Source organism: Prionailurus viverrinus, chromosome A1, assembly GCF_022837055.1.
Source record: "Prionailurus viverrinus isolate Anna chromosome A1, UM_Priviv_1.0, whole genome shotgun sequence".
Taxonomy (NCBI): domain Eukaryota; kingdom Metazoa; phylum Chordata; class Mammalia; order Carnivora; family Felidae; genus Prionailurus; species Prionailurus viverrinus.
Genome location: NC_062561.1, coordinates 140,700,205 through 140,723,802, shown reverse-complemented (window position 1 = coordinate 140,723,802; position 23,598 = coordinate 140,700,205). Strand labels below are relative to the sequence as shown.

The 23,598-nt window shown below is 38.7% G+C and overlaps 2 protein-coding genes, 1 long non-coding RNA gene and 1 pseudogene across 11 annotated transcripts in view; 2 read left to right on the top strand and 2 right to left on the bottom strand.

Moving 5' to 3' along the window:
* POC5 (POC5 centriolar protein) overlaps positions 1 to 17,888 on the top strand; it is a 41,953-nt gene extending 24,065 nt beyond the window's left edge. For 5 of the 6 annotated variants that reach the window (XM_047860404.1, XM_047860410.1, XM_047860397.1 and 2 more), the window contains 4 exons: positions 2,279 to 2,432; positions 7,670 to 7,944; positions 14,555 to 14,731; positions 17,739 to 17,888. In XM_047860404.1, coding sequence (XP_047716360.1) covers positions 2,279 to 2,432; positions 7,670 to 7,944; positions 14,555 to 14,731; positions 17,739 to 17,882 — 750 coding nt within the window. In that variant the 3' untranslated portion in view covers positions 17,883 to 17,888. Of the gene's footprint in view, positions 1 to 2,278; positions 2,433 to 7,669; positions 7,945 to 12,891; positions 13,008 to 14,554; positions 14,732 to 17,738 lie in introns of those variants that run through there. The other variant, XM_047860420.1, reaches the window with a different exon arrangement.
* On the top strand, positions 867 to 2,220 carry LOC125166553 (eukaryotic translation initiation factor 3 subunit F-like; annotated as a pseudogene).
* LOC125166571 (uncharacterized) lies at positions 9,217 to 12,895 on the bottom strand. Its single transcript, XR_007152467.1, has 2 exons — positions 11,891 to 12,895; positions 9,217 to 10,422 (listed from the first exon to the last, which is right to left on the bottom strand). It is a non-coding gene; the product is annotated as an uncharacterized LOC125166571 (long non-coding RNA).
* A 2,141-nt stretch (positions 17,889 to 20,029) lies between the features above and the next one.
* The window catches only part of ANKDD1B (ankyrin repeat and death domain containing 1B), a 67,984-nt gene continuing 64,415 nt past the window's right edge, over positions 20,030 to 23,598 (bottom strand). For all 4 annotated transcript variants that reach the window (XM_047872223.1, XM_047872207.1, XM_047872214.1 and 1 more), the window contains 2 exons: positions 22,303 to 22,434; positions 20,030 to 21,244 (listed from right to left, as the gene is read on the bottom strand). In XM_047872223.1, the coding sequence (XP_047728179.1) occupies positions 21,183 to 21,244; positions 22,303 to 22,434 (194 nt within the window). In that variant the 3' untranslated portion in view covers positions 20,030 to 21,182. The remainder of the gene's footprint in view (positions 21,245 to 22,302; positions 22,435 to 23,598) is intronic.

Sequence of the window (23,598 nt, the reverse complement as noted above, 5' to 3'; positions counted from 1 at the left end):
TTCAGTAAAAATAAAAAAGATGGATAGCATCACTCACTGTTAGTTTATAGTTAGGCAGAGTGACCCGTTTCTCCAGTTCCATTTAGTGTCACTCAAATGGACTCAAATGGGCTCAAATGACACTCCTGGGAAAGAACAACACTATTAAGTCAGACCTACAGATTTATTTACTCTGATCTAGGAACTCGTGTTTGATCTCATGTATGTACATTTCCCTTGGAAACGTAAATCACCCATAGACCCTTACATTTCTAAGAACGCATACTTTCTTAGGCTTCTTCATTTGGCCTTTTTGAGCTGAAAATAAAGACTCAAAACAAAAATGTTTATCCTTGTACTAATTTAAGCAAATTGTGTTCCTATAAGGTTGATATAAAGCCGTTGTATATAAACTAAAGTTATTTTCCCATTGACTTTTATTTATAAAATAAACATCATTTCCAAGGGAAAATATTTGAGACCCAAAATGAAGTTAATCCATAGTGAAGAATGCAGTAGACCTCTTGAAATCACATAGTCACAGAAAAACCTTTTTTCGTCATCATAGTACTAAGTTCTTAACGTTAAAAATAAGTGTCATTGTACCAATAATTTTCTGCAATTCAAAATGACATACAAAAAAAAAAATGCAGTCCCTTCAGATTTGGTCGATGGGAAAGAGTGTTTTACCTAATGTCACTTTGCACTTTAAGTTCTCTAAGTGACATTTAGAGAAAGGAAGGAAGGAAGGGTGGAAATTCTGTTAATATTGCATTTAGGTATTTTTTTCTGAAGAGGTGAGAGCTTGTGGCTCTTCATGTATTTTGGGTATTATTCTGCATGAATGTTTTATGGTAAGAAATGACATATCTTTATAAGTAAAACACGTCAGCACCCTTTGGTGGGACTGGTATGAAATTTTCCTTGTTTGAACCTCCATCTTACAGTTAGGAATGAGGTAAGATGCACCTTTTAAAATAAATTGAGATGCATAGCGGAAGAGGTGTGCGGTAAAGTGTTTAGTGTTTGACACAAAAGTGACTTCACAGCTCAACAAGATGGCCACACTGGCAGCGCCAGCCCCAGCCCCCGCCCCCACCCCCACCCCAGCCCCACAGCCTCAGCGCCACTTCTGGCTCCAACACCAGCTCTAGCCTCCTCCTCATACCTGGCAGCTGCATTGGCTAGGACCACAGGCTCTCGGCCACACCACAGCACAGACCCAGTGTTGTCACTGCCTGGTCCTGCCCTCTCAGGCCCCCGCCCCAGCAGCCGTGCGGTTGGGCTCCACCTGGTCATTTGGCCTCTGTTGCAGACAGCCACAAGACACTCAGTGAAGGTGCTGCCCAAGTTATTGGGACCCTGCTGGGACCTGTTGACTAGCATTCAGTGGAAGTCACAAACTGCCTTTTAGTGCTGCACAGTGAGTCAAGATGAGGTGGCTGTTGACATGGCATTCACTAAGCACATGTGTGAATTACCAAGAAAGTCACTCCAGATGAGCTCATCCTGGGCTGGTACGCCACAGGCCGTGACTTCATAGAGAATTCTGTGCCGATTCAGGAATACTACAGCCCTGAAGCCCCCAACCCCATTCACCTCAGGAACGGCTACCTATGTCGGCACTTTAATGGGCGTCCCTGGGGGGATGTCCACACCTCTGACAGTGCACTATGCATATTCTGACACCGAACACATCGCAGTTGACCAGATCACGAAGACCTGTTTTAGCCCCAACCCAGTGATCAGACTGTCAAGCAACTTGCAGCAAGTAGGAGGGGCATCGGCTGGCGTCTAGGATGCCCTGAGCACAGTGTTGTGGCATGCAGAGGACGTGCTGTGTGGAAAGCCGTCAGCTGACGATACTGTGGGCCGCTTCTTAATGAATTTGGTTAACCAAGTACCCAAGATAGTTCCTGATAACTTTGAGACCATGCTCAACAGCAACATCAGTGACCTGCTAATGGTGACCTGCCTGGCCAATCTCACACAGTCACAGATTGCCGTCAGTGAGAAACCTTTAAACCTGTCAGCGGGCCCCAAGCAGCACTCCTGCCAGTCTGGGCCTCCCTAGGACTCAGAATGGAATGAAGTAGAATGGTTTCCTTGTAGTCTGAGTCATACGGAGTCCGTCAACTGCTTGTGACTTTAAATAAACATAGCTTACTCTTTTGTAAAAAAAAAAAAACAAACAAACAAAAAAACACTTCACAGTATAAGGCTGTTTTTTGAACAGTAAATAATATCCTTCCTTGTATCTCAAATCTTTTTCTTCTTTTTAAAAATTCCCCTTAATTAGTTATCTGGAGCTTTGGAAAATGCAAAAGTTGAGATCCAAAGAATGCAGCATGAAAAAGAGCATTTTGAAGATTCCATGAAGAAAGCTTTCATGAGGGGGGTGTGTGCATTAAATCTCGAAGCTATGACTATATTTCAAAACAAAGGCGATACAGGTTAGTATTTAAGGTTCTCTGTCTACTTTGAAAAGGATTTGAGGATATTTCAGTGATTGGTGTGGTCTGTAATACTAATTTTCTGCCAAGAATAGGCCTTGACCAGGTACTGGTATTTTTTTTAATTGTTTTTATTTTTTAGATTTTTTAAATAAATTTTTTAAAGTTTATTTATTTTGAGAGAGAGAGTGAGCATGAGTGGGGTAGGGGCAGAGAGAGAGAGAATCCCAAGCAGGCTCTGCACGGTCAGCGTGGAGCCCCATATGGGGCTCGAACTCATGAACTTTGACATTATGACCTGAGCCGAAATCAAGAGTTGGACACTTAACCGACTGAGCCACCCAGGTGCCCCCAGGTATGGGTAGTTTTAACTTCATGGTATCATAATCTGCCATAAAAAATCACTTAGTCTTGGCTACTTATGGTATCTTAGATATGATCAAGTAAACAGTCAACTCTTAAGTGTTTAGGGTCAATGTTAAAATGATGTTTTGAATGTATAACATTCAAATGTAATGAATGTAACATTATTTTAAGGCTCTTTTAACTAATAATTGCAGTACCTTTAAGTACAAAATTTGTATTTGTTGATCAAATAGCCAAATTCTTTGGACTATTTTGTTGATGAAATATTTATCTAGTCATGGTGTCCCATTTTAAATATTGCTTGTCTTTGGGGTGCCTGAGTGGCTTAGGAGGTTGAGTGTCTGACTTCAGCTCAGGTCACGATCTCATGGCTTGTGAGTTCGAGCCCCCATCGGACTTTGTGCTGACTGCTCAGAGCCTGGAGCCTGCTTTGGATTCTGTGTCTCTGTGTCTGCCCCTTCCCTGCTCATGCTCATGCTCTGTCTCTGTCTCTGTCTGTCTGTCTCTCTCTGTCTCTCAAAAATAAACATTAAAAAAATTTTTTTTTTAAATGCTTGTCTTCAATTTAAGAGATGCCTCAACTGAAACTGAAATATAAATATAGGCCTATCTACAGAAGTCAAGTAAAATAATTTTATTTTAAGAAAAGTCCATGTGTTGGCTGGAATCTGTGTGGATCGTGTCATTGTTTTTCAGCATGGCTTAGAAAAGCAAATCACACGAATCCTTTGTCACCAATTTGCACTGAGGCCTATTTTCCTTATTGGGTTTTAGTTTTCTTCTCTGAACAAAGAAGATAATATAAATCTTCCCTACCTGTTCACAAAGGATTCTTGAGGAAATGCAGTGAAATATAATTGAAAGCTCTTTAAAAGACAAAAAATACTTTGACATGTAAGATGATAAGTAATGGCATAATTATTGCAGTCTGAAGTCAGCCTGTTTTATGTAAGTACATGAACATTTTTTGCAGTATTTCTTCACATTAAATCCTATTTGAGACTCACACTTTATGAGACAGTTTCATTTTGTAACACCATTAATATTCCAGTCCATTGAATAACTTTTCTATGGCTGTCATAACCATAACCTTTTAAGGCATCATCAAACATTTATTATTCAACTTGTTCATGTTGTGGATGCTAGGAAGTTAAGGCAGATAACTTTTTTCTGAAGCAGTCCTGGTGTGTGTGGCCCACATGCAGGTTCAAAACTTAGAATTCTAGAATCTCAAGGCTGACTAGTTTATCTTGCTAATATCCAAAGGAATTCTTGATTTTTCCAGTATGGTCTTTCAATTCAGTGTCAACACTAAAAACAAACTCACCACCACCACCAGTTGTCATTATTAGTAAGTTGTATGTATTAAATTGAAGAACTTAATTACCTACTTATAGGTATTAGGTATAGATCCTAGGTTTCACAAGTGACAGATTTTATCATTAGAACTTCCTACATTCAGGGGCACCTGGGTGGCTCAGTCGGTGAAGCGTCCAACTTCAATGCATGTCATGATCTCACGGTTTATGAGTTCAAGCCCCACATCAGGCTCTGTGCTGACAGCTCAGAGCCTGGAGCCCACTTCGGATTCTGTGTCTCCTCTCTCTGCCCCTCCCCCACTCATGCTCTGTCTCTCTTTGTCTCTGAAAATAATAAACATTTTTAAAAAATGAAAAAAAAATAAGAACTTCCTACATTCAATTATAAGAGACCTCTTTCTCATAACCTATGTAAGCAGGTTATGAATTGACTAGGACAGTGTTTTACCACCTTTAATAAATTTACCATCTTAAATTTTAAATTCAAATATAGCTATGTCTCCTACAGGCAAATATCCACAACAGGATTTGGAGAAAATGTATTCTGATAATTACACAACATGATTTGTTTTGCCCCTGTTGCTTTTAAATCTCCTTTTATCCACAACTAATGCCAAGTTCTGGGATCTCAACTGTTTTGAGTGGCCTGGTGCTTTGTTGATCATCACAATGGGGGATAAAATTGACAGGAATAGTGAGATATCCACTAGCAATAGTGTTGGTGGAGCTCCCAAAGGCAGAAGTAACCTCATGCTGGATTTGCTCTGTGATGTGTAATTTTCTGGCATTTTATTAACAGGTTTAAAAAATTTTTAATTCTCACTAGGGAAAAAAATACTTTTGGCCCCATTTCTTCCCCTAAAACAACTGTTGTTTATAATGCATTGTTCCTGAGGCATCTGGGTCGCTCAGTCAGTTGAGTATACAACTCTTGATTTCAGCTCAGGTCATGATCCCACGGGCCTGGGATCGATTGCCGCATCAGCTCCACGCTGAGCATGGAGCCTGCTTGGGATCCTCTCTCTTCCCCACTCTCTCTGCCCCTACCCCGCCCGTGTGCACCCTCTGTCTCTCAAAATAAGTAAACATTAAAGAAAATAATGCAATATTCCTGACGTACCTATCTTGTCATAGCAAAATACTGTTTTTTTTTTTTTATGTTTCCTGACTCTGCTGTCCATGATCTAAGTGCATCTCATGCTGTGCAGTATCCTATATCTTAAAGGTTGGAAATTAGAAGTTTTATGAAGAAGGCAAAATATGACAGCAAAAATGACCTTTAAAATGATACCGGCCAAATATTAAAGCAATTTTGGGAACAGGAAAAAAATCCTTTACAGATGAAAAAACTTACCCCAGTTAAAGCGACAATAATTATTAAACTTACAGCGATTGACCAAAATGGAACTGCATAAATCAGCCCACATTAACAAGTTAGTCAGCTACCTCTATTCCAGGGAATCTCATTGTGAGACCTGACCTTTGTACTGGTTCCACAGATGAGAAGTCTTCCACCCACCTAAAAAGACACAGTGTGAATTACTGTCAAAAACATGTTAAAACTATGTTTTTTTTTTGTTTGTTTGTTTGTTTTTTTTAATTTTTGGGACAGAGAGAGACAGAGCATGAACGGGGGAGGGGCAGAGAGAGAGGGAGACACAGAATCGGAAACAGGCTCCAGGCTCCAAGCCATCAGCCCAGAGCCTGACGCGGGGCTCGAACTCACGGACCGCGAGATCGTGACCTGGCTGAAGTCGGACACTTAACCGACTACGCCACCCAGGCGCCCCTATGTTTTGTTTTTAAAACAAAATGGTGCTTTTACACTGAGTTAGTCTCTCTCATCAGAGGATTTCAAAGGACATGTCCCTTAGAATCCTAATTAAACTTTGTTAATGAGGTGCTATTACTCTGTTTTATATAAAGATAGCCTAAGAGAAGGACTTACACAGAGAAGTCTCTGGATGGAAAGTGGACATCGAAAACCGTTTAAACATAGGGGTCTAGAGGTTTAGAGTCTGAGTGGCTCATTCTGAGTGGCTCGGACGCCTGAGTGGCTAGGCGTCCGACTTCAGCTCGGGTCATGGTCTCACACTTTGTGAGTTGGAACCCCACATCGGGCGCTTGGGTGGCTCAGTCAGTTATTTGGCTCATGTCATGATTTCATGGTTCGTGGGTTCAAGCCCTGTGTAGGGCTCTGTGCTGACAGTGCAGAGCCTCCTTGGGATTCTCTCTCCCTCTCTCTGTCCCTCCCTCTCTCTCTCTTTCAAAAAAAAAAAAAAAAAAAAAGCGGGCACCTTGATGGCTCAGTCAGTTGAGTGTACAGATTTGGTTCAGGTCATGATCTCATGGTTCCTGGGTTCAAGCCCCACGTCTGACTCTGTGGTGACAGCTCAGAGCCTGGAGCCTGCTTCTGATTCTGTCTCCTTCTCTCTCTGCCCTCCCCGGCTCAAGCTCTGTCTCTCTCTCTCTAAAACATTAAAAAACAAACAAACAAACAAACAAAAAACACATGGGCGTCTATAATGCCCTGTGTTCACACATTCTCAATTGTCTCAGTGAATGAATTTCCAAACCCTCAACCCTGGTGTTAGATGCCACATACATACAGTCTTTACTGGAAATGTTAACTAAATTCTAATACTGGGGAGAAAAATATAAAATATGAAGAAACCCTTTGCCCTAGCTTCTGGAAGCTGATGTTACTCACTCCTTTGATTTAAGGGTAAGGTTCATTTTTGAGAAATCATTATGTAGAATATCAGTAAAATTAGTTAAGTGTACAAATATATTTTTAACTCATGATTTATATAAATCTCTTTGGAAGAATCAATTTTGTTTACAATGTTAAAAGTAAAAATTTTAGTGTTACTTATTGATTATTTTTTGCTGAAAAATCAAATTTAAAGCATTGAATTTTAGGGTACTTGGGTAGCTCTGGTTGAGCGACTGACTCTTGATTTCGGCTCAGGTCATGATCTCACAGTCTGTGAGTTTGAGCCCCACATGGGGCTCCACACTGACCGTGCAGAGCCTGCTTGGGATTCTCTCTCTCCAAATAAATAAATAAACTTAAAAAAAAAAAAAAAAAACATTGATTTTGCTTGGATAGTAGCAATAAATGGAAATAAAAGGGTATAGTGTTATCAGAAAACAATTCTGAAGATCTAAATAGGAGGCCATTTATCAGGACAGTTGTATGAAATAATGCAGAAGGACATAAATAATATGGTCACATACTATTATGATGGCTGTTTTGGCAATATACTTTACTCAGCTGACATCATAGCAGAGTACATATTTTTATCTTTGACATAAGAGCAAATCTTTAGCTTTCACATATTGAAGGAAATGGTCTGAAGTCTTTAGTGGTTAATGCTGACACGAACCAGTTAATAATGATAAACTGTGTTAAACATTGTATGCAATACATGACAAATTTCTACATCTTCTCTAGAACTAAGTTTTAGCTACTATGTATTTTCATTGTTGGGGGCATAAAGGTCATCTTAACTTGTAAGAAGTTTAATGGAATTAATTTGTGATTGATAGGGACAGACTTCACAAATAAAAAAGAAGAGTATGGTCCTGGCGTTCAAGGAAAAGAACATTCTGCTCATTTGGATCCTTTGGCCCCTCCGATGCCCTCACTGATTGTGCCGCCACCATCCCCACCAGCAGCCGCCGTGGGAGCAGCCTGTGCTGCCACATTTCCCTCTGCTGCTTCCATCACTTCTGTCGGGGCTGCTTCTGCTTCTTCTGCTCACCTTCCTGTTACCTCAACTCTGGGTACTGGATCTGCAGCCACTGCTGGACCAGAAGAAATGGTTAGTACAGTTAATGCAGGTGCCCGAGTGAGAAAAGAGCTGAAAACCTGACTGTATATTGGATATTTTTAACTTAGAACATGTTTTCCCATGGAGGAAGAGTCTGTATGGTATTTAGGCCAAGCCACAGAAAATATTTAATATACAAAGTGGCTAAAACAATTTATAATGAAGGGGCCCCTGGGTGGCTCAGTTAGTTGAGCATCCAGCTTCGGCTCAGGTCATGATCTCACAGTTCATGAGTTTGAACCCCACGTTGGTCTCTGTGCTGACAGCCCAGAGCCTGGAGGCTGCCTCCTATTCTGTGTCTCCTTCTCTCTCTGTCCCTCCTCCACTTGCATTCTGTCTCTCTCTTTCTCTCAAAATAAACATTAAAAAAGTTTTTTTAAACAATTTATAATGAAAATAATAGCTGAAACTTCTATTATAGTAGTGATAATTAAAAATAACTTTGTCATTTCACGTTTTTTCAAGAACTGTTCAGGAAAAATAGATTTGAAAAAGAGAAGATGACAGGCTTTTTCATCTATTTTGAAGGGAACTCTCCTGGGTATTTTTCAAGGGCTTAGAGATTACTGGCTCTTTTGTATATTTTGTATTCAGCTATACCTTTCCCTTTTCCTCGATGTACATATATCATTAACACTACTCTGTAGTTACTCCATCTTGATTGGATTAGGTTCTCATTTTTAATTCAAGTCTCCTTGAATAATTTCTCCTAGAGTCACTTAGCTACTTTTAAGAGAAGTACATACAGTGTGGAACTACTGAATGGGGATGGGATATTTGTGTGAGAACTTGCCTGAAGGGGAATTGATCAAGCTAATTAATATAGAAGAGTTAACACAAAGTACATCAGGGTTCTGACTCCTCACCTTCTTCTTATTAAACCTGTGTTATTCAAAGAGTGATTCTCCATAGTGAGGGGAGTAGGGATACAACTGGACTTACTTCTATAGGGCTTTTTAAAAACACTATGTCCTTCTTCCCTACTCTGGCTTGGCTTAGGCACAAAGGCATGTCTAGTATGATAAAGTTCCTGAGAGGATTCTGATTTGCTTGTGTCCTCCTCCTCCCTGGCCCTTACTGTTTTCCTGAGAGGACAGAAGATTGCAGAATAGGTTTTATGTTGTATAGTTCCCCATCCGAAGGTGCCATTACCCTGGACAGCGCTCTGTAGCTAAGGGAGGCATTCAGTCAGCCAGACAATTGGTCATCTTGAATATTCCAGCTGACTTGAATTTCTGCCTTGTGGAAGCTACTGACTGTGGGGAAAAATATGTTGAGATCTGCTATTATGTCTGCTCTTGATTCAAAGAGGTGAAAAAAATATAGTTGTTAAGAAAATTTTGAATGTGTGAGGGAGTTTTGACTTAGAAATAAGACACTAAAATTCAACTCTGACTTATGTTCAGCTGTGTTTATTTTTCATGATTACACATTTTGAAGTGTGATCCTATACAGATGATCTCATTTAAGTAAACACAGTGAGTGTCTATTTAAATTTCTGGTTTGTCATTCATGTTGCATATTCAGATAACCCACAGAGCTAGATTTTTCAAAATTCCCTTCAAATATGACTACACCATTTGTATATTTGCATTTATATATAAACCTGGATATATATGGGAAGAACTGAATGAATGAGTATGCTTACCACCTTTTTTGTTACTTTGTGAAACAGTGTGGTCACCTGAGATAATTTTGAAGTCTTTGCAACCTGAAAACACAATATAGTGTAGACAGCCCTTGCAACTACATCCTCCTTGATAAACAGATACACATTCAATTTTGTTCACATAAATATAGCCTTTAGGGTTGGAGGAGAGGAAAATCAGAAGCAAATCAGTCTGTAAGTATACTGCTAGTTTTCTTCCTTGCTTATGTAATTATAATACTCAGATTCAGATTCCCCTCAAATGTGTCCTCTTGTTTTTGAAAAGAACCATAATAAACAAAACTAGGAACAAGTATATTAGTTGGGTAACTTATCTAATGCGAACCCATCATTGTTGGGACTGGGAAAGGAGAGACCTATGATCCAGGCCTGGTTATCTTTCTTTTCATTTTAATCACAGAGGCTTCCTATGAACATTCAAAACTTTTTCCCAATCTTCTTGGTATTTCCAGTAGCTAAAAGGAGGTGTGTAACAGAGAACAAACTGCAGAGAACTGGGAAACAGACAACTGGAAAAAGAAAGATTATCATCCTACTAAAATAACACCTTCATCTGTAAAATTCTTTCCTTTCTGCAGACATCCTCAGTATGTTAAATAAAATACCAGAATTTCCTGGTGGTAAGCACTTTTCAAGAAATAACAATTAGGCAGTTATATGAGCACGTATATTGCAGTTCACGAGTTTGAACAATAGGTGACCCTTTTTTCTTTTTCTGACTCACCATTGGAATAGTTGAGGGGTTTTAGTTGGATTTTTAAACTCTTTAGTAAATGTTCTCTTTTAACTTTCCTCTTCATCTGAATGGAAAGTGAAAGGATATCATTAGACACTTGGCACTGCCCTCGTCATTCTATAAATGAGGAAACTGAGGTTTGGAGGGTGAGTGAGTTGCCTGTGGACACAATCAGTGACAGAATTCAGACTTTGGCCACAGAGCCTTGTTTCTTAACCAACCATTGTCTCCATGTCAAATATTAAGATACAAATATTAAGTTTTAAAAATAGGTCATTTCTCTTTTCTTTCTTAATCCTTTTGATTTTGTTGCTTTTATTGATAGGGCACAAAATGCTAGCATTTCCATTTTTATAGCATTTTTTAAGTCAGCTAAGCTCTTAGATAGATTTAATGAGATCCATCCTGACTGGGACCAGTAAGTTTGGTCATGGAGTCAAAAAGTCAGTTAAAAAAAGGTGTGTGTGGTGGGTGGGGGGGAGACACCTGGGTGGCTCAGTCAGTTGAGAGTCCGACTTTGGCCTCAGGTCATCATGATTTAGTGGTTTGTGAATTCAGGCCCCACATTGTGCTCACTGCTGTCAGACTGTCAGTGCAGAGCCCGCTTTGGATCCTCTGTGCCCCTCCCCAGCTTGCGCTGTCCCCCAAATAAATAAATATATATATATATTTTAAAGTCAGTTGGGGCGCCTGGGTGGCTCAGTCGGATAAGCATATGACTCTTGGTTTTAGCTCAGATCATGATCTCACGGTTTGTGGGTTCAAGCCCCATGTTGGGCTCTGCTGACAGTGTGTGGGGCCTTCCTGAGATTCTTTCTCTCCCTCTCTCTTTGCCCCTCCCCTACTCATGCACACACTCTGGCTCTCAAAATAAATAAACATTAAAAAAATTATTTTAATTAAAAAGAAAAGTCATTTAAAGCAGGAAATTTTGAGAAGTTATATATACATATCTTAGGTGTTATTTTATGCTAAAACGTGTGTATTAATTTGCTAAATTTTTTTTAAATTTTTTTTTTTTCAACGTTTATTTATTTTTAGGACAGAGAGAGACAGAGCCTGAACGGGGGAGGGGCAGAGAGAGAGGGAGACACAGAATCTGAAACAGGCTCCAGGCTCTAAGCCATCAGCCCAGAGCCTGACGCGGGGCTCGAACTCACGGACCGCGAGATCGTGACCTGGCTGAAGTCGGACGCTTAACCGACTGCGCCACCCAGGCGCCCCTAATTTGCTAATTTTTAACACGGGACCAAACTGACTATGGGTTCCTAGATTGTAATTAAGCCATCTCTTTTATATAAGCTACATTCAGTGGATTATTTTTTATGTAATTTCCAATTTCAGTTTTTGTAAAGTAAAGCAAGAATCTATCAAAACTTGTAAGGCAATCTGATTACAGAACAAACCATTTGAAAACAAAGAGCTAAAAAATAAAACCAAAAGCTGATTTGGTAAACATGCAAGTCAGTTAAGACAATTATTAATTTAAGTAAATGCATAGAGGTTTCTTTTTAAAGTCTTTATTTGCTTACTGGAGTATATGTTTTCATCTTACTGAAGATATTTTAAAGCAGTTCTCAACTGGTTGGGTGAAGGTTATCAGCTGTGGGCATTCTTCCAACTACCGTAGTTTTCTCATTCCAAACGTCTCCCAGTCAAAACGTGTCCAGTTTCTTTTACATTCCTTCCCCCTCCGAGTGGGAACAGGTGTTATGGATGGGAGTGCTTACACCCTTCAAATGTGACTAGGCACAAATAAGGTTACCAGCTCAATTGTACTTCAGGTTGCAATTTTTCATAAAGTATGTTCTTACCAGCAATTAAATTTATATTTTACATTTTAAAATAGTTTTTAATATTAAGATACAGCACTTTATAGAATATATTTTATACCTTATTTTAATAAGAAATAGGATGAGGTTTCCTTAAGGTCAGAAGCATGAATTTAGTCCACAAAAACATGCCTATAAATATTTTAGTATCTGAGTTTTAGTTTCTTAAATTCATAAGACCCGTAAAAGTTTAGATTAACTAGCCAAATAGTTTCTACAAGTATTATAGTGAGAAACAGTCCTCTAAATACCTCTCCCTAAATTCTATTAGCTCTTTCTCCTACTTACCTTTTAATTTTTTAAGTAGTATGCTCATATCTTTATTTCCACATGCATCAATTATCCAGTATTTATCTGTTGACTGATTATTATGGATGAAAGAATTGGCCTTTTTAAATACCATCCTAACCCTGTCCTTTTTCTGTATTTAAATGTAGATATTCCAAACTTTGCATTAAGTTAATATTTATGATGACTATTTAAATATAGCTAAGCTACGAATGTATACTATGCCTACATTTCCTTTCTGGTACAATTTTTTGTTCCTGGAATGGATTCCTTTGTTTTTGCCTTTGCTTGGTTTTCTGTGCAACTGTAATTAAGTCTTTCCAAACTCTCCAAAGACTCTCCAAACCTCACTGAATGCTATTTTCCTAGAGTTCTCCAGACACATCAATATTCTACCATTTTAATTTTCCCAGAGACATTTCTCATGGAACCCACTATCATCTGTTTCAATATACAGCCGTGACCATCTGCGGCTAGATGCAGATAATATGAAGAACTCAATGAACGATACCTCAGATGGACTATAACAGTGAGGAAAGATCACTATTTAATAATATGGTTTGGGGAAAAATGGTTAGAGGGAAAATTAGATTAATAATTCACACTGAAATTTCAAATGTTTTAATAAGTTAAACCAAAATAAGTAAATGTTAGAAGAGTATAATGACCTCAGCTGCCTAAAGAAGGTTTGTTGATTACCTTATGGAAGAAATTAACAACAAAATTAGCAATAATTTTTTAAATTTATGTGCACTGAAAAATAAAACTGAGGGATGCCTGGGTGGCTCAGTCGGTTAAGCATCCGACTTTGGTTCAGGTCATGATCTCACGGTTTGTGGGTATGAGCCCTGCATCGGGCTCTGTGCTGACAGTTCAGAGCCTGGAGCCTGCTTGGGATTCTGTGTCTCCCTGTCTATCTCTGCCCCTCCCTGCTCACACTGTGTGTGTGTGTGTGTGTGTGTGTGTGTGTGTGTGTGTGTGTGTCTCAAAAATAAACATTAAAAAAAATTTTTTTTAAAGAAAAAGCTAAGTGAGATAACATTAAGTGGATAAAATATTTACACTATTAGATAAGTATCTGTAATTATTAGATGAGCTTAATATTCATCAGGATTAATTAAACATTAATTGAGAGAAATACCCATTCCTGGCAAGTAATTAAAGAATTTGGGTAGTTGACAAAATGAATCGCAAATATGAAACATTAATAAGGAACCACAAATTGAATCAAATACTAGGTTTCACCTCAGACTTAGAGGAGCAGCTAATATAATTAATTGATAATGAAAAACAGTGAGTACATGTATATGTTATTCGTGTTACAAATATAATCTTTCTGGAGTATCGTCAGCAGTAAGTAACAAAAGCTGTAAAAGCTGACATTACCTTTTGATATGATCATCCCATTTTCTGCAGAAAAAAGGAAGAACACAAAAGCATATGTGTAATGAAAAGCGTATGTGTAATGTTAATTATGCGTAAGGATCAAAAGCATTCATAAAACAGAATAATGGTTGACAAGGGTTAGGGCAGTTGAGGAAGGGAAATGGATAGGACTCTAAAAGTGTCACAGGAGGGAGACTGCTGTGGTGCTAGAATGGTTTTGTGTCTTGACTGCAGTGATAGTTACAGAAATGGAGACATGTAATAAAATGACACGGATCTCTACCAAGGCATTATACCCATGTTACCTTCCTGGCTTTGACATCATAATTATACTATATTTATGTAAGATGTAATCACTGCAGGAAATGGTGAGGAATACACAGGACCTCTCTATTACTATCTCTGCAACTTCCTATGAGTCTATAATTGTTTCAGAATAAAGAGTTTTTTTAAAGTTTACAAAAGTTTATAAAATGGTTGGCATACCAGAGTCATAAAGAGATGTTTTGGGGTGCGTGGTTCTGTATCTTGCCTTTTGTCTCATTGTTTTATTTTTTCCATGTTAAAGTTGGTTAAATATACAGTTATTTTTTAAGTGCCTTTGTATTTTCTTCATCAGTTATACAAGCAAAAAGTACTATATATTTTGCCATGATTTTGTACCACCTGGATGTTTCTTTGTTTTTTTAGTATGTGCCCAGAATTGTGACATCTGCACAACAGAAAGCTGGAAAAACAATTACAGCCCGGATCACAGGGAGATGTGATTTTGCCTCAAAAAACCGAATTAGTAGCAGCTTAGCTATAATGGGAGTTTCTCCTCCCATGAGCTCAGTTGTTGTGGAAAAGCATCATCCAGTCACAGTGGTGAGTACACATATTTGATGATCTTAATCAAAAAATCTTTTTTCCTGAGAGTTTATAGACTAATAAACACTTAAATTATGTGTTGAGAAGATCAGAATTCATGATGACTGTTACTTGTTCTACCTTTTATTATTACAGTCTTTATGTACTTAGAATCATCAAACCTGGTCTAAATCTGCCTTTCCTCTTTTAGGAAATTAATTTCAGAAACATTGTTTCTTCTCAACAGTGTAAAAATTATCAATACAAAAAATAATCCACTGTGTTGGTGGCCAAAAGAAATATATAAATGATTTCTCATTAATTTAAAACAAGAGACAAAAACTATTTACTTACTCATTACCTCCTGTTCATGTAGCAGGTATTTAATTATAAGAAACACTTCCATTTTTATAGCCTTTAATTTTTGTTCCTTTTTTTTTTTTTTTTTTTAAGTCTTCTTCCCTTTTTCAGTACAACTGTCAGCATATTTGTAGTGTGGAAAGAAATTCAGATTGCACTAGATTCATGTAATATAAAGGAAAATGCCTAGAATTTAAACAAAAATAAACAAAAAGCCTGAATTAGTGCCTCACTTTTGCTACCTACTGCCTTTGTGATCATACACAAATCAAGTAAAATATTTGAGCCTCTACTTCCTCTTGTGTAAAATAGGAGTGTTAAGGGTACTTAGCTCCTAAAGTTATTTTCTGGTTTCAGGATTAACTGAGACAATGTGAAAATTGAATGAGATATATAAAGGCACTTTATAAACTGTAAAACCAAAAGCGAATTTAACATAATAAAAATTACTAGAGAAAGGTACGTGGGATACATATAAATCGACAATTGTCTCAAAAAATTTAAATTTTGAAAGTTAAAAGTTCACATCCTTAAATAGGAACAATTGATTTTAAAAGAGAAAGTCACCTAACATAAATTTTCAGTGTTAGACAACACTGTCTACTTAATGTATCAAAGTTTTAGCAAAAATATATACGGAATGATGTTACATCCTTTATTTTCTGGGCAGTAGATGGCTGCCATATGATTAAATCAAGGGAAGCTTGATTCATTAAATTTAGCCTCGGGTAGAGAATGATGGTAATGAAGTGGAAGACTGAGGCGGAGGCATTAAGTCCAAATAAGGATATGGAGGGTGGATAGGGGTGTTAGCCTTCACAGGCTGCAAAGACTCTGAAACTCCTTAGGCGACCTCCCAATATAGTTTTGAATATATGAGGATCAGTTACCAGAAACGAAAAGAGAAAACTCATTTCTGTTTTTATCAGCACATATGTGCATAGAGAGGGAGAGGGACTGTCCATTTGTATGGTAAAGAAGGTGTAAAGAAATCACATATATGCTTACTTTTAATTTAGGCAGCCTTTTGTCTTTGTACTGACAGGAATTCATATTCTACAGAAAAAAAAAAAAAAAAAACCAAAACAAGGAAATAGGCTTAAAACCCGTTTCTGAGATTTACCTCCCCAGCTGCCCTTTGCTGATTCACTATGTATAGTACTTCTCCAGTAATTGCTCATGAAGGAAACAGCCATAAACTGCTTCCATTATTACCTAAGTAGGATTATGTAATAGACCTGTGGCAGTCCTCTGTACTGTTTTTCCTTTTATCCCCCAATCAAGACCTGTAACTACTAGAAACAGTTATTACTAATAAAAAACTAGTCAGATTTCTGACACTTTAGCCCCACCTGCTGGATAATTGCTTGTTCCTAGTGCTACTTCATTCTCTGCCATTTTTATAGATCATGAAACCAGTGGTAAGGTGAATCTGTTTCTACATTCCCTTTTTCCCATCCTCCCCAAGGAAAAATCGTTCTTTTAACAGGGTCAGATTAGGTGGTTAGCAACTAAATTTTCATACTAGTTGGAAGAATCTCCCCCATCTGTAATGACTATCCACTTAAGTACAAAGAAACATTTATATAAAATACCTTTAAGATGGGAAATTTCTCTAGAGGAGCTCTTAGAATCTGTCATGAAGACCTTTAAGAGTTTTCACTCATTTTCTTTTTAGGTAAAAGCTGCATCATAGGGTTTTTAAAATACATAATGAATGTTTTGATCAAATATATATAATTTTACTTTAAGGATTTTAAGATGACTTTTCTAAGTAGAAGACCCTACTAGGAATCTCCATGTACTGTTCAGTGATGTGGACCAAGAACTGGATAACAAGTCTACTGAGAAGCTGTATCCAGTATAATATAGAAAATCCTTGTACATTTTATACATGTGTATACACATAATGTGTACTTACATACGTATTATGTACCAGTACGTATTCTATGCCTAGATGAAGTCAGTTGTGCACTGACTCTGTTACGTCAGTGCTTAGGTCCAAGATGTTTCCTTGAGTTCTGAGATAGTGTGGGTATCCTCTCAATGTGTGTCCTCAGCATCTAGTTATTTCTTTGTATAGAAAGTTGTAATCCACATTAAGGAGCACCAGCCTCTGGAAAGAGCTCCTCTTGTATGATCATAAAGGTTTAGTCAGCTCCCAGGTGAACCGGGTTGAAATAGGAGAGATCTGCTTTACTGTGATTTGAAACAAGGACCAGACAGGATTCCTCAGAGCTTTCCCCATGTTCCCTTATTAAACTCCACATGTTAACAGGTACAGGAAGGAGAACACTGCTTGGAATAAAAGGAGGGCTTGGGGCTGCCTCTTCTTCCAAACACCATAAAGTCCCTTTCTACAGTTGGCCTGTGTACACATTGTAAGATTCCACTTGAGTCCTCTTTGAGGAATGACTCCCATGGCTCCTTTGTGATCCTATGGAATACCAGCTGATCAGAGGGTATTGAGCACATCAGTGTAACTTATGGATTAAGGACCAGTGTTTGGTCCTTAATTGTTTGTTTTAATGGCTGCTTCACCAGCTTATTGCATGTATCTACCGGGTGCTTAACAAATGTTTGTTTGGTTAAATTGTATGTAATGAAATGGTATTTAATGTGTGTCATTTTGTGGGATTGTTAAAGCAGGTTTTTACCTTTTCAGCAAACCATTCCTCAAGCTGCTGCTGCAAAATATCCCCGGACGATTCATCCTGAAAGTAGTACCTCAGCTTCTAGATCCCTCGGAACCAGGTCAACTCACACCCAGTCTCTCACAAGCATTCATTCCATAAAAGTGGTTGACTAAAATGAATATGCACATATTGAGACCTTTTAATTCATCTGGTTATACCAAGGATTAGAAGTCTCTAGTGTTTAAAATTTCATCTTAGAACATCATGGATACATCCTGTTCATCTTTTCAGAATTCCAAGAGGCTTTTCCAAAGCCACACCATCCTTTGTAACTATATGTAGGATTATTTTAATGTTATTTTTTTAATTTAAACAATTAAGTAAAAATTTTTTAACTTAAAAATGACTTGATTTTTTAATAGGTTCAGCCTGTCACTGATTACATCATAAAAGTATATAAGTCTTGTTTTATTAATGTTATTTACCAAAGACTAAATCATTTCTAGTGTTACCAAGAAAACTTTGAGAACTTTACTAAAAAATTGTTAAGGAGCATATGGGTGGCTCAGTCGGTTAAGTGTCTGACTTGGGTTAGGTTGTGATCTTGCAGTTTGTGAGTTCAAGCTCCATGTTCATGGGCCTGTGCTGACAGCTCGGAGCCTGGAGCCTGCTTCGGATTCTGTGTCTCCCTCTCTCTCTCTCTGCCCTCCCCCACTCACATTCTGTCTCTCTCTCAAAAGTAAACATAAAAATTATTTTTAAAAGTAATAGAAACTAAGGTATTTTTATTTTAAAATTAAAGAGCTAAAGACCAAGATTAATAATGATACTTTATCACAAAGTTTTTTGTGTGATTTTAATGTATTAGTCTTCATTTTCTTAAGACTCTGACAATTAAAAATGGGAAATAATGAAACCTATCAATAATTCTTAATGATAAAAGGAAAGATTTTTTTTACTAGTACAGAAATAGAGTCATCAAAAAGAAATTTCCTATTAGAATGGTCCTATTTCTGATGGTCTTTCTTGTTTTTTGAAACTCTGCAGTGTTGAACCTTTTTTCTCTCTGAACATCCAAACATCACCCTGTGACGGTAATAGCACTGGGCAACTCAGCAAACCTTCTAGGCCAGGGGAAAGACTTTTCACTAGCTGCCAGTGCGAAGAATCTGGGTGAAAATGATCAAGCAAAACAAGACCAGGTTCCATTGGTGTTATTGCTGGCTGACTGGGTGATCTTGGGCTGGATATTTAATTTCATGAATCTTAGGATCCCATCTGTGAAACAGTGAGATCTACCTATCCCACCTCTTTCACAAAGTACTTTGGGTTACACAAAAACAAGTATAAATTCTAAAGAATTGGTCCAGAGCCTCAATTTTCGTATCTTTAACAGAAGTGGATGGACTTAATTAGAAGCCTCTTTCACTCTGAACATGATCTAGCTCTATGCTCTAATGTTATTACAGGAAATAGTTTTTCTTATTGCTTCACATTGTAATAGGACATGAGAACAAATGTGAGATAGGGCAATATCCCATTTTCTAAAGGGCACACCCAGGCTTTTCTGAACTACAGAATTAAAGAATTTGAGTGTTGTGTCTTAGAGTGTTAGATTGTTCTTATGTAACAGTGTCCTGAGTTCTGGCCCGGCTAGCGCTATGGCAAATAGCTCCTCGTGGGTTTCAACAAACACAAACCAGTAGCACCTCATCTTTTGTTACCTGTACCATGGCCATGCTTTTCTCTGGGCTTCCCCAGGCACTCTGAGAGGATCACAAGTGACCACAGGCTCCACTTGAAGGCTACTCCTATGTGGCCCAGAATTAACACCCCATTGTGTTAACAGATCAGTTCTTTCTTTCTCCCCCGTACAAACTGTCGTGAGGGGGTACTAGTCCAGCCCATCTCTCAGAAGAGAGTGCCCTCAAAGTCAGATAAGCAGTTATGCTTGACACCAGGTGGTGGCCAGTTTTGTATTTCACCCTGGTCTGGGCTCTCCTTCCTTCCCCATCTCACTCCTCTTTTCCCTCATTGTTGCTTCCTTGGATTTCCACTCCTAAAAAAAGCAGCGACTCATAAACTTTGGTTTCATGGTCTGCTTTCTGAGGAACCTAGATGACAACTAGGAATGGTTTTCAGTATCCAAGCCATAACCATGTGGACTAACTAAAGTGAATGTTATGAATATTGTAACTGAGAATATCATAAGCATCTTTTTAAAAAGTGTTTAAGCTCTAGAAAGTATATATTGTCCAAAGCAGAACCAAATAGTGTTACTCTAATTAACTTAAATTTAACAGTTAAGACACTTATAGAATAAGAGTATGTATTCTCTTTGTTTATTTCTGCATAAAGAGGTTACCCAGATTTTGGAAGGGGGAGTAAGTAGCATGGTCACTGGAAACCAGCCATGTTGAAGAACAGATGGGGACAAGACTTTCCACTGAATCCCTTTTTAAAAAACTTTTTGGACTCCTGTGAACATGTTCCCTATTTTAAACATTTATGGAAGTAAGTGGGCCATTTACAATCAGGATGAGACCAAAATGTAAAACTATCAATTCAGGATAATTGGACTGACATTACTCATGATTTTATCTCTGGTGCCTTATGGAATTAGAGTCAGAGTTTGAGAATGGAGAGCCTTAAATTATGATGAATAGGTGCATGTAAACTGATATGAGTTAATACTTGATTTTATATTTATTTCTCTCAGATTATAAAAATAATGCATGCTTATTGTCAAAAAAAAAATTGGAAAGTACCAAAAAGTACAAAGAAAATAAAAACCACCTGTAATTACACCACCAAGAGATTTAAAAAAATACATTGGTATACATCCGGTCTTTTCTAAGCACTATTATTACACATATGTGTTATTTAAAGCCAAAAGTAACTATAAATTTTCAAAGCTAGTTTCTCTCACTGAAGAGAAATAACTCACAGGGGATGATTTCAATACTGTGGGCATGAGACTAGGGATTTCACAGGCATTCAACCTTCATCTTCAATACTGTGGCAGAGAGAGACATTCCCCCATTTTATGGAGAAGGAAACTGAAGATCTGAGATCTTGGATATTTAGTATGCCCAAAGGTTCACAGTTAATAAGTAGTAAAACCAGGATTAAAACCATGTCTGTCTATTCTAAATCCCTATACCAGGATGCTGTTCCTCCCATCATTTTTTTTAAAAACATGATGAACAAAAACCTAGATTATGCTATCACATATGTTGCATCATATGTCAGAAATGCAAAAATCATATACAATTTTCTTTAAGCAAAAACCAAAAAAAATTTTGACCTTTCATTTCAGTAGGTGGAAAGTACTAATACCATTTTTTCATCTGTCACCACCATCTTCATAGTTGAAAGGACAGTCAATACTGCTAGAATTTTATGGCATTAAAGAACTGAATGTAAAGGCAATGCTGAGTGGAAAACCAATTAAATACAATTTCTTTAGGCATTTACGAAACTGCACATTTCTTGGACCTCACATCAGTTTCATTTTTGAATTGACGAATCTTTTCTGTAAAAAAAGGATAACATTCATTATTAATAGCTAACATTTATTAAGCACTTGCTATGTGCCAGGCACTATGACTCAATCCCACAACAACCCTTTGACATTAGAACTTTTCTAGTTAGTAAAGGAGAACACCGGCACAGTGAGGCTATAGAACATGTTCAAGATCACACAACCTGTTCGCACTGGAGTTCAGATACAGGTCCACAAGGTCTTGCTCCTGAGCACATGCCCTGCACTGCTTCAGTGGACTGCCTCTTAGTCTCCCCCGAGAATTCTTATGGCTACTCTTTTCTAGAAACAAATAAATTTAAAGTTGAGTGAACAATCCCAGTGCTGTGAGGATAATGTCACGGGAGGAGACATCATCCACGCATGATTCCTTTACCTACCACTGCTTGAAACTTAACATTAGCTGAGTGGTGTGATTCACGCACTCATGCTCTCAGCTTCAGGTAATACTGCATCGGTGAAAGTAATGGCAGATGTGCCTACCTTTTGCTTGAATGGTTATTACATGAGAGTTTAACACCGCCTCATTATTGGTAAGTTTTGAAACCATCTTCCCTGACAATATAGTCTTTGGGCAAGTGATTTTTAGCAATAACCTCCGTTGCCAAGGTAAAAGGTTGTCTGCTCTTTTCTTTTAACCTAGAAATAACACTTTTGAATACACCAACTTGTAAATTTCCCCAACAGGGGCAAGATGGCATTTTGAGCAAGACAGTGCTTAGTTATGGAAATGATACTAGAATCTCCTAAGATGGTTTAGCATTCCTGCCTTCTCCCAGCTCCCCGCACCCCACACACCTCCATACCCTGCTGTACATCAACAGAAATACTCCTCCACTTCTTCAAATGCCCAGTAGGGGGTACACTGAGAACCGCCAGGCTAAACCAGTATCAGTCAGTGCTGACTGAGTCAATCACCAGAGGAGCTGCATATTTATGAGCCACAGCTCTCCCCAAACTAAGACTGCTGCTGTTTATGGACAGTATTGTTTTGGGGGACTGTCCCCCACCATTTTAAGGGAGAAGGAGCTTCTATCTCGAAAACTCACCAGCTAGTTCTGGGAAACCTGTGCGTACCAGCTCTTCATACAGATGCTTGACTGGAGTGGCCTGTGTCATCAGGGTCCCGTGCAGCCAGATGAGCAAAGCCCGGTGGCCGTGTTCACGGAAACTTCCCTTTCCTGTGCCAAGCACATAGAGTCAGAGGCGAAACACCACGTGCCGAGGTCTCTTTTTGTTGTGATCTCCATTCTAACTGAATTTTCTGTGGTTGCAACTCATTCTTCTGATGGCTGCTAGAGAAGCAGCCCAGTGGATGAAAGCCCTTCCAGTTCCCCTCGCTGGAATTCCTGTAGGGTGACCAGAGTGTGGATTCATTCTAGCACTTGTCGTGCACCTAAAATGTGCTTGACACAGACCAAAGGAGCAGATACGAGATTCAACAGCTGAGTCCCTGCCCAACGGTAAGGGACAACCTTCCTGAGATGTGGAGCTCTCCCACATTCAGAGAGCTGTTATGCACCCCCATTTCTCCGACTCAAAGTGCATATTTCACCTGGGGATCCTGTTACAACGGAGAGTCTCATTCAGTCGGTCTGGGGTTAGAATCTGCACTTCTAATAAGCTCCCAGCTGCTGCCGTTGCTGTCCATTAACCATACTCGAAGCAGCAGGCATGCGCCATCATGCTACTCCAGTGTCTGATGGAAGTGTGCGTGCCCTGGGCCGGGATTACTCACTGGGCAAATACGCACTGGATACCTAACCCCCGAGAGATGTTAGGGAAAGAGATGAGACCCATGTCTCCAAGGAGGTTGCGGTTACAAACACAGGACAGGCAGGCTCCTGGTTCTAGCAGAGTGTGTGTGGGAGCAAGCAGATGCCACAAGAGGAGGGCCCGAGCTCTGGGGAGGAAGCATGCCAGAAAAATGTCAGAGAAGCAGGGAGGGCCAACTGTACGCATGAACAATGTACTCCTGGGCGAATCCTGTTCGTTTCTTCATCTTGCATTTGCCAAACTAATTCTTAAATACCACTGTCAACATGTTGCTCCTTTGCCTAAAAGCCCACAAACTCCTTAGTGGCAGTAGCATTACCCTGGATTGTATTTGGATTGTGTATGTTGCTGTTGTCACGCCAACTAGATTATAAATCCCACCAAACATGCACCCTGGCTTACGTTAAAAGCTGATGCAGCCCTCGCCAGGTCGAACTGAACACATTCTAGGCACTCCTTAACTGTTCCACTAAAACACGTTAAGTCCCCTCCCCTTTATCCTGCTGGCAGGTACTCTGAAGATACACTGTATTTTCAAATCATTTCTTAGGTCAAAAAGAGATTTCAAG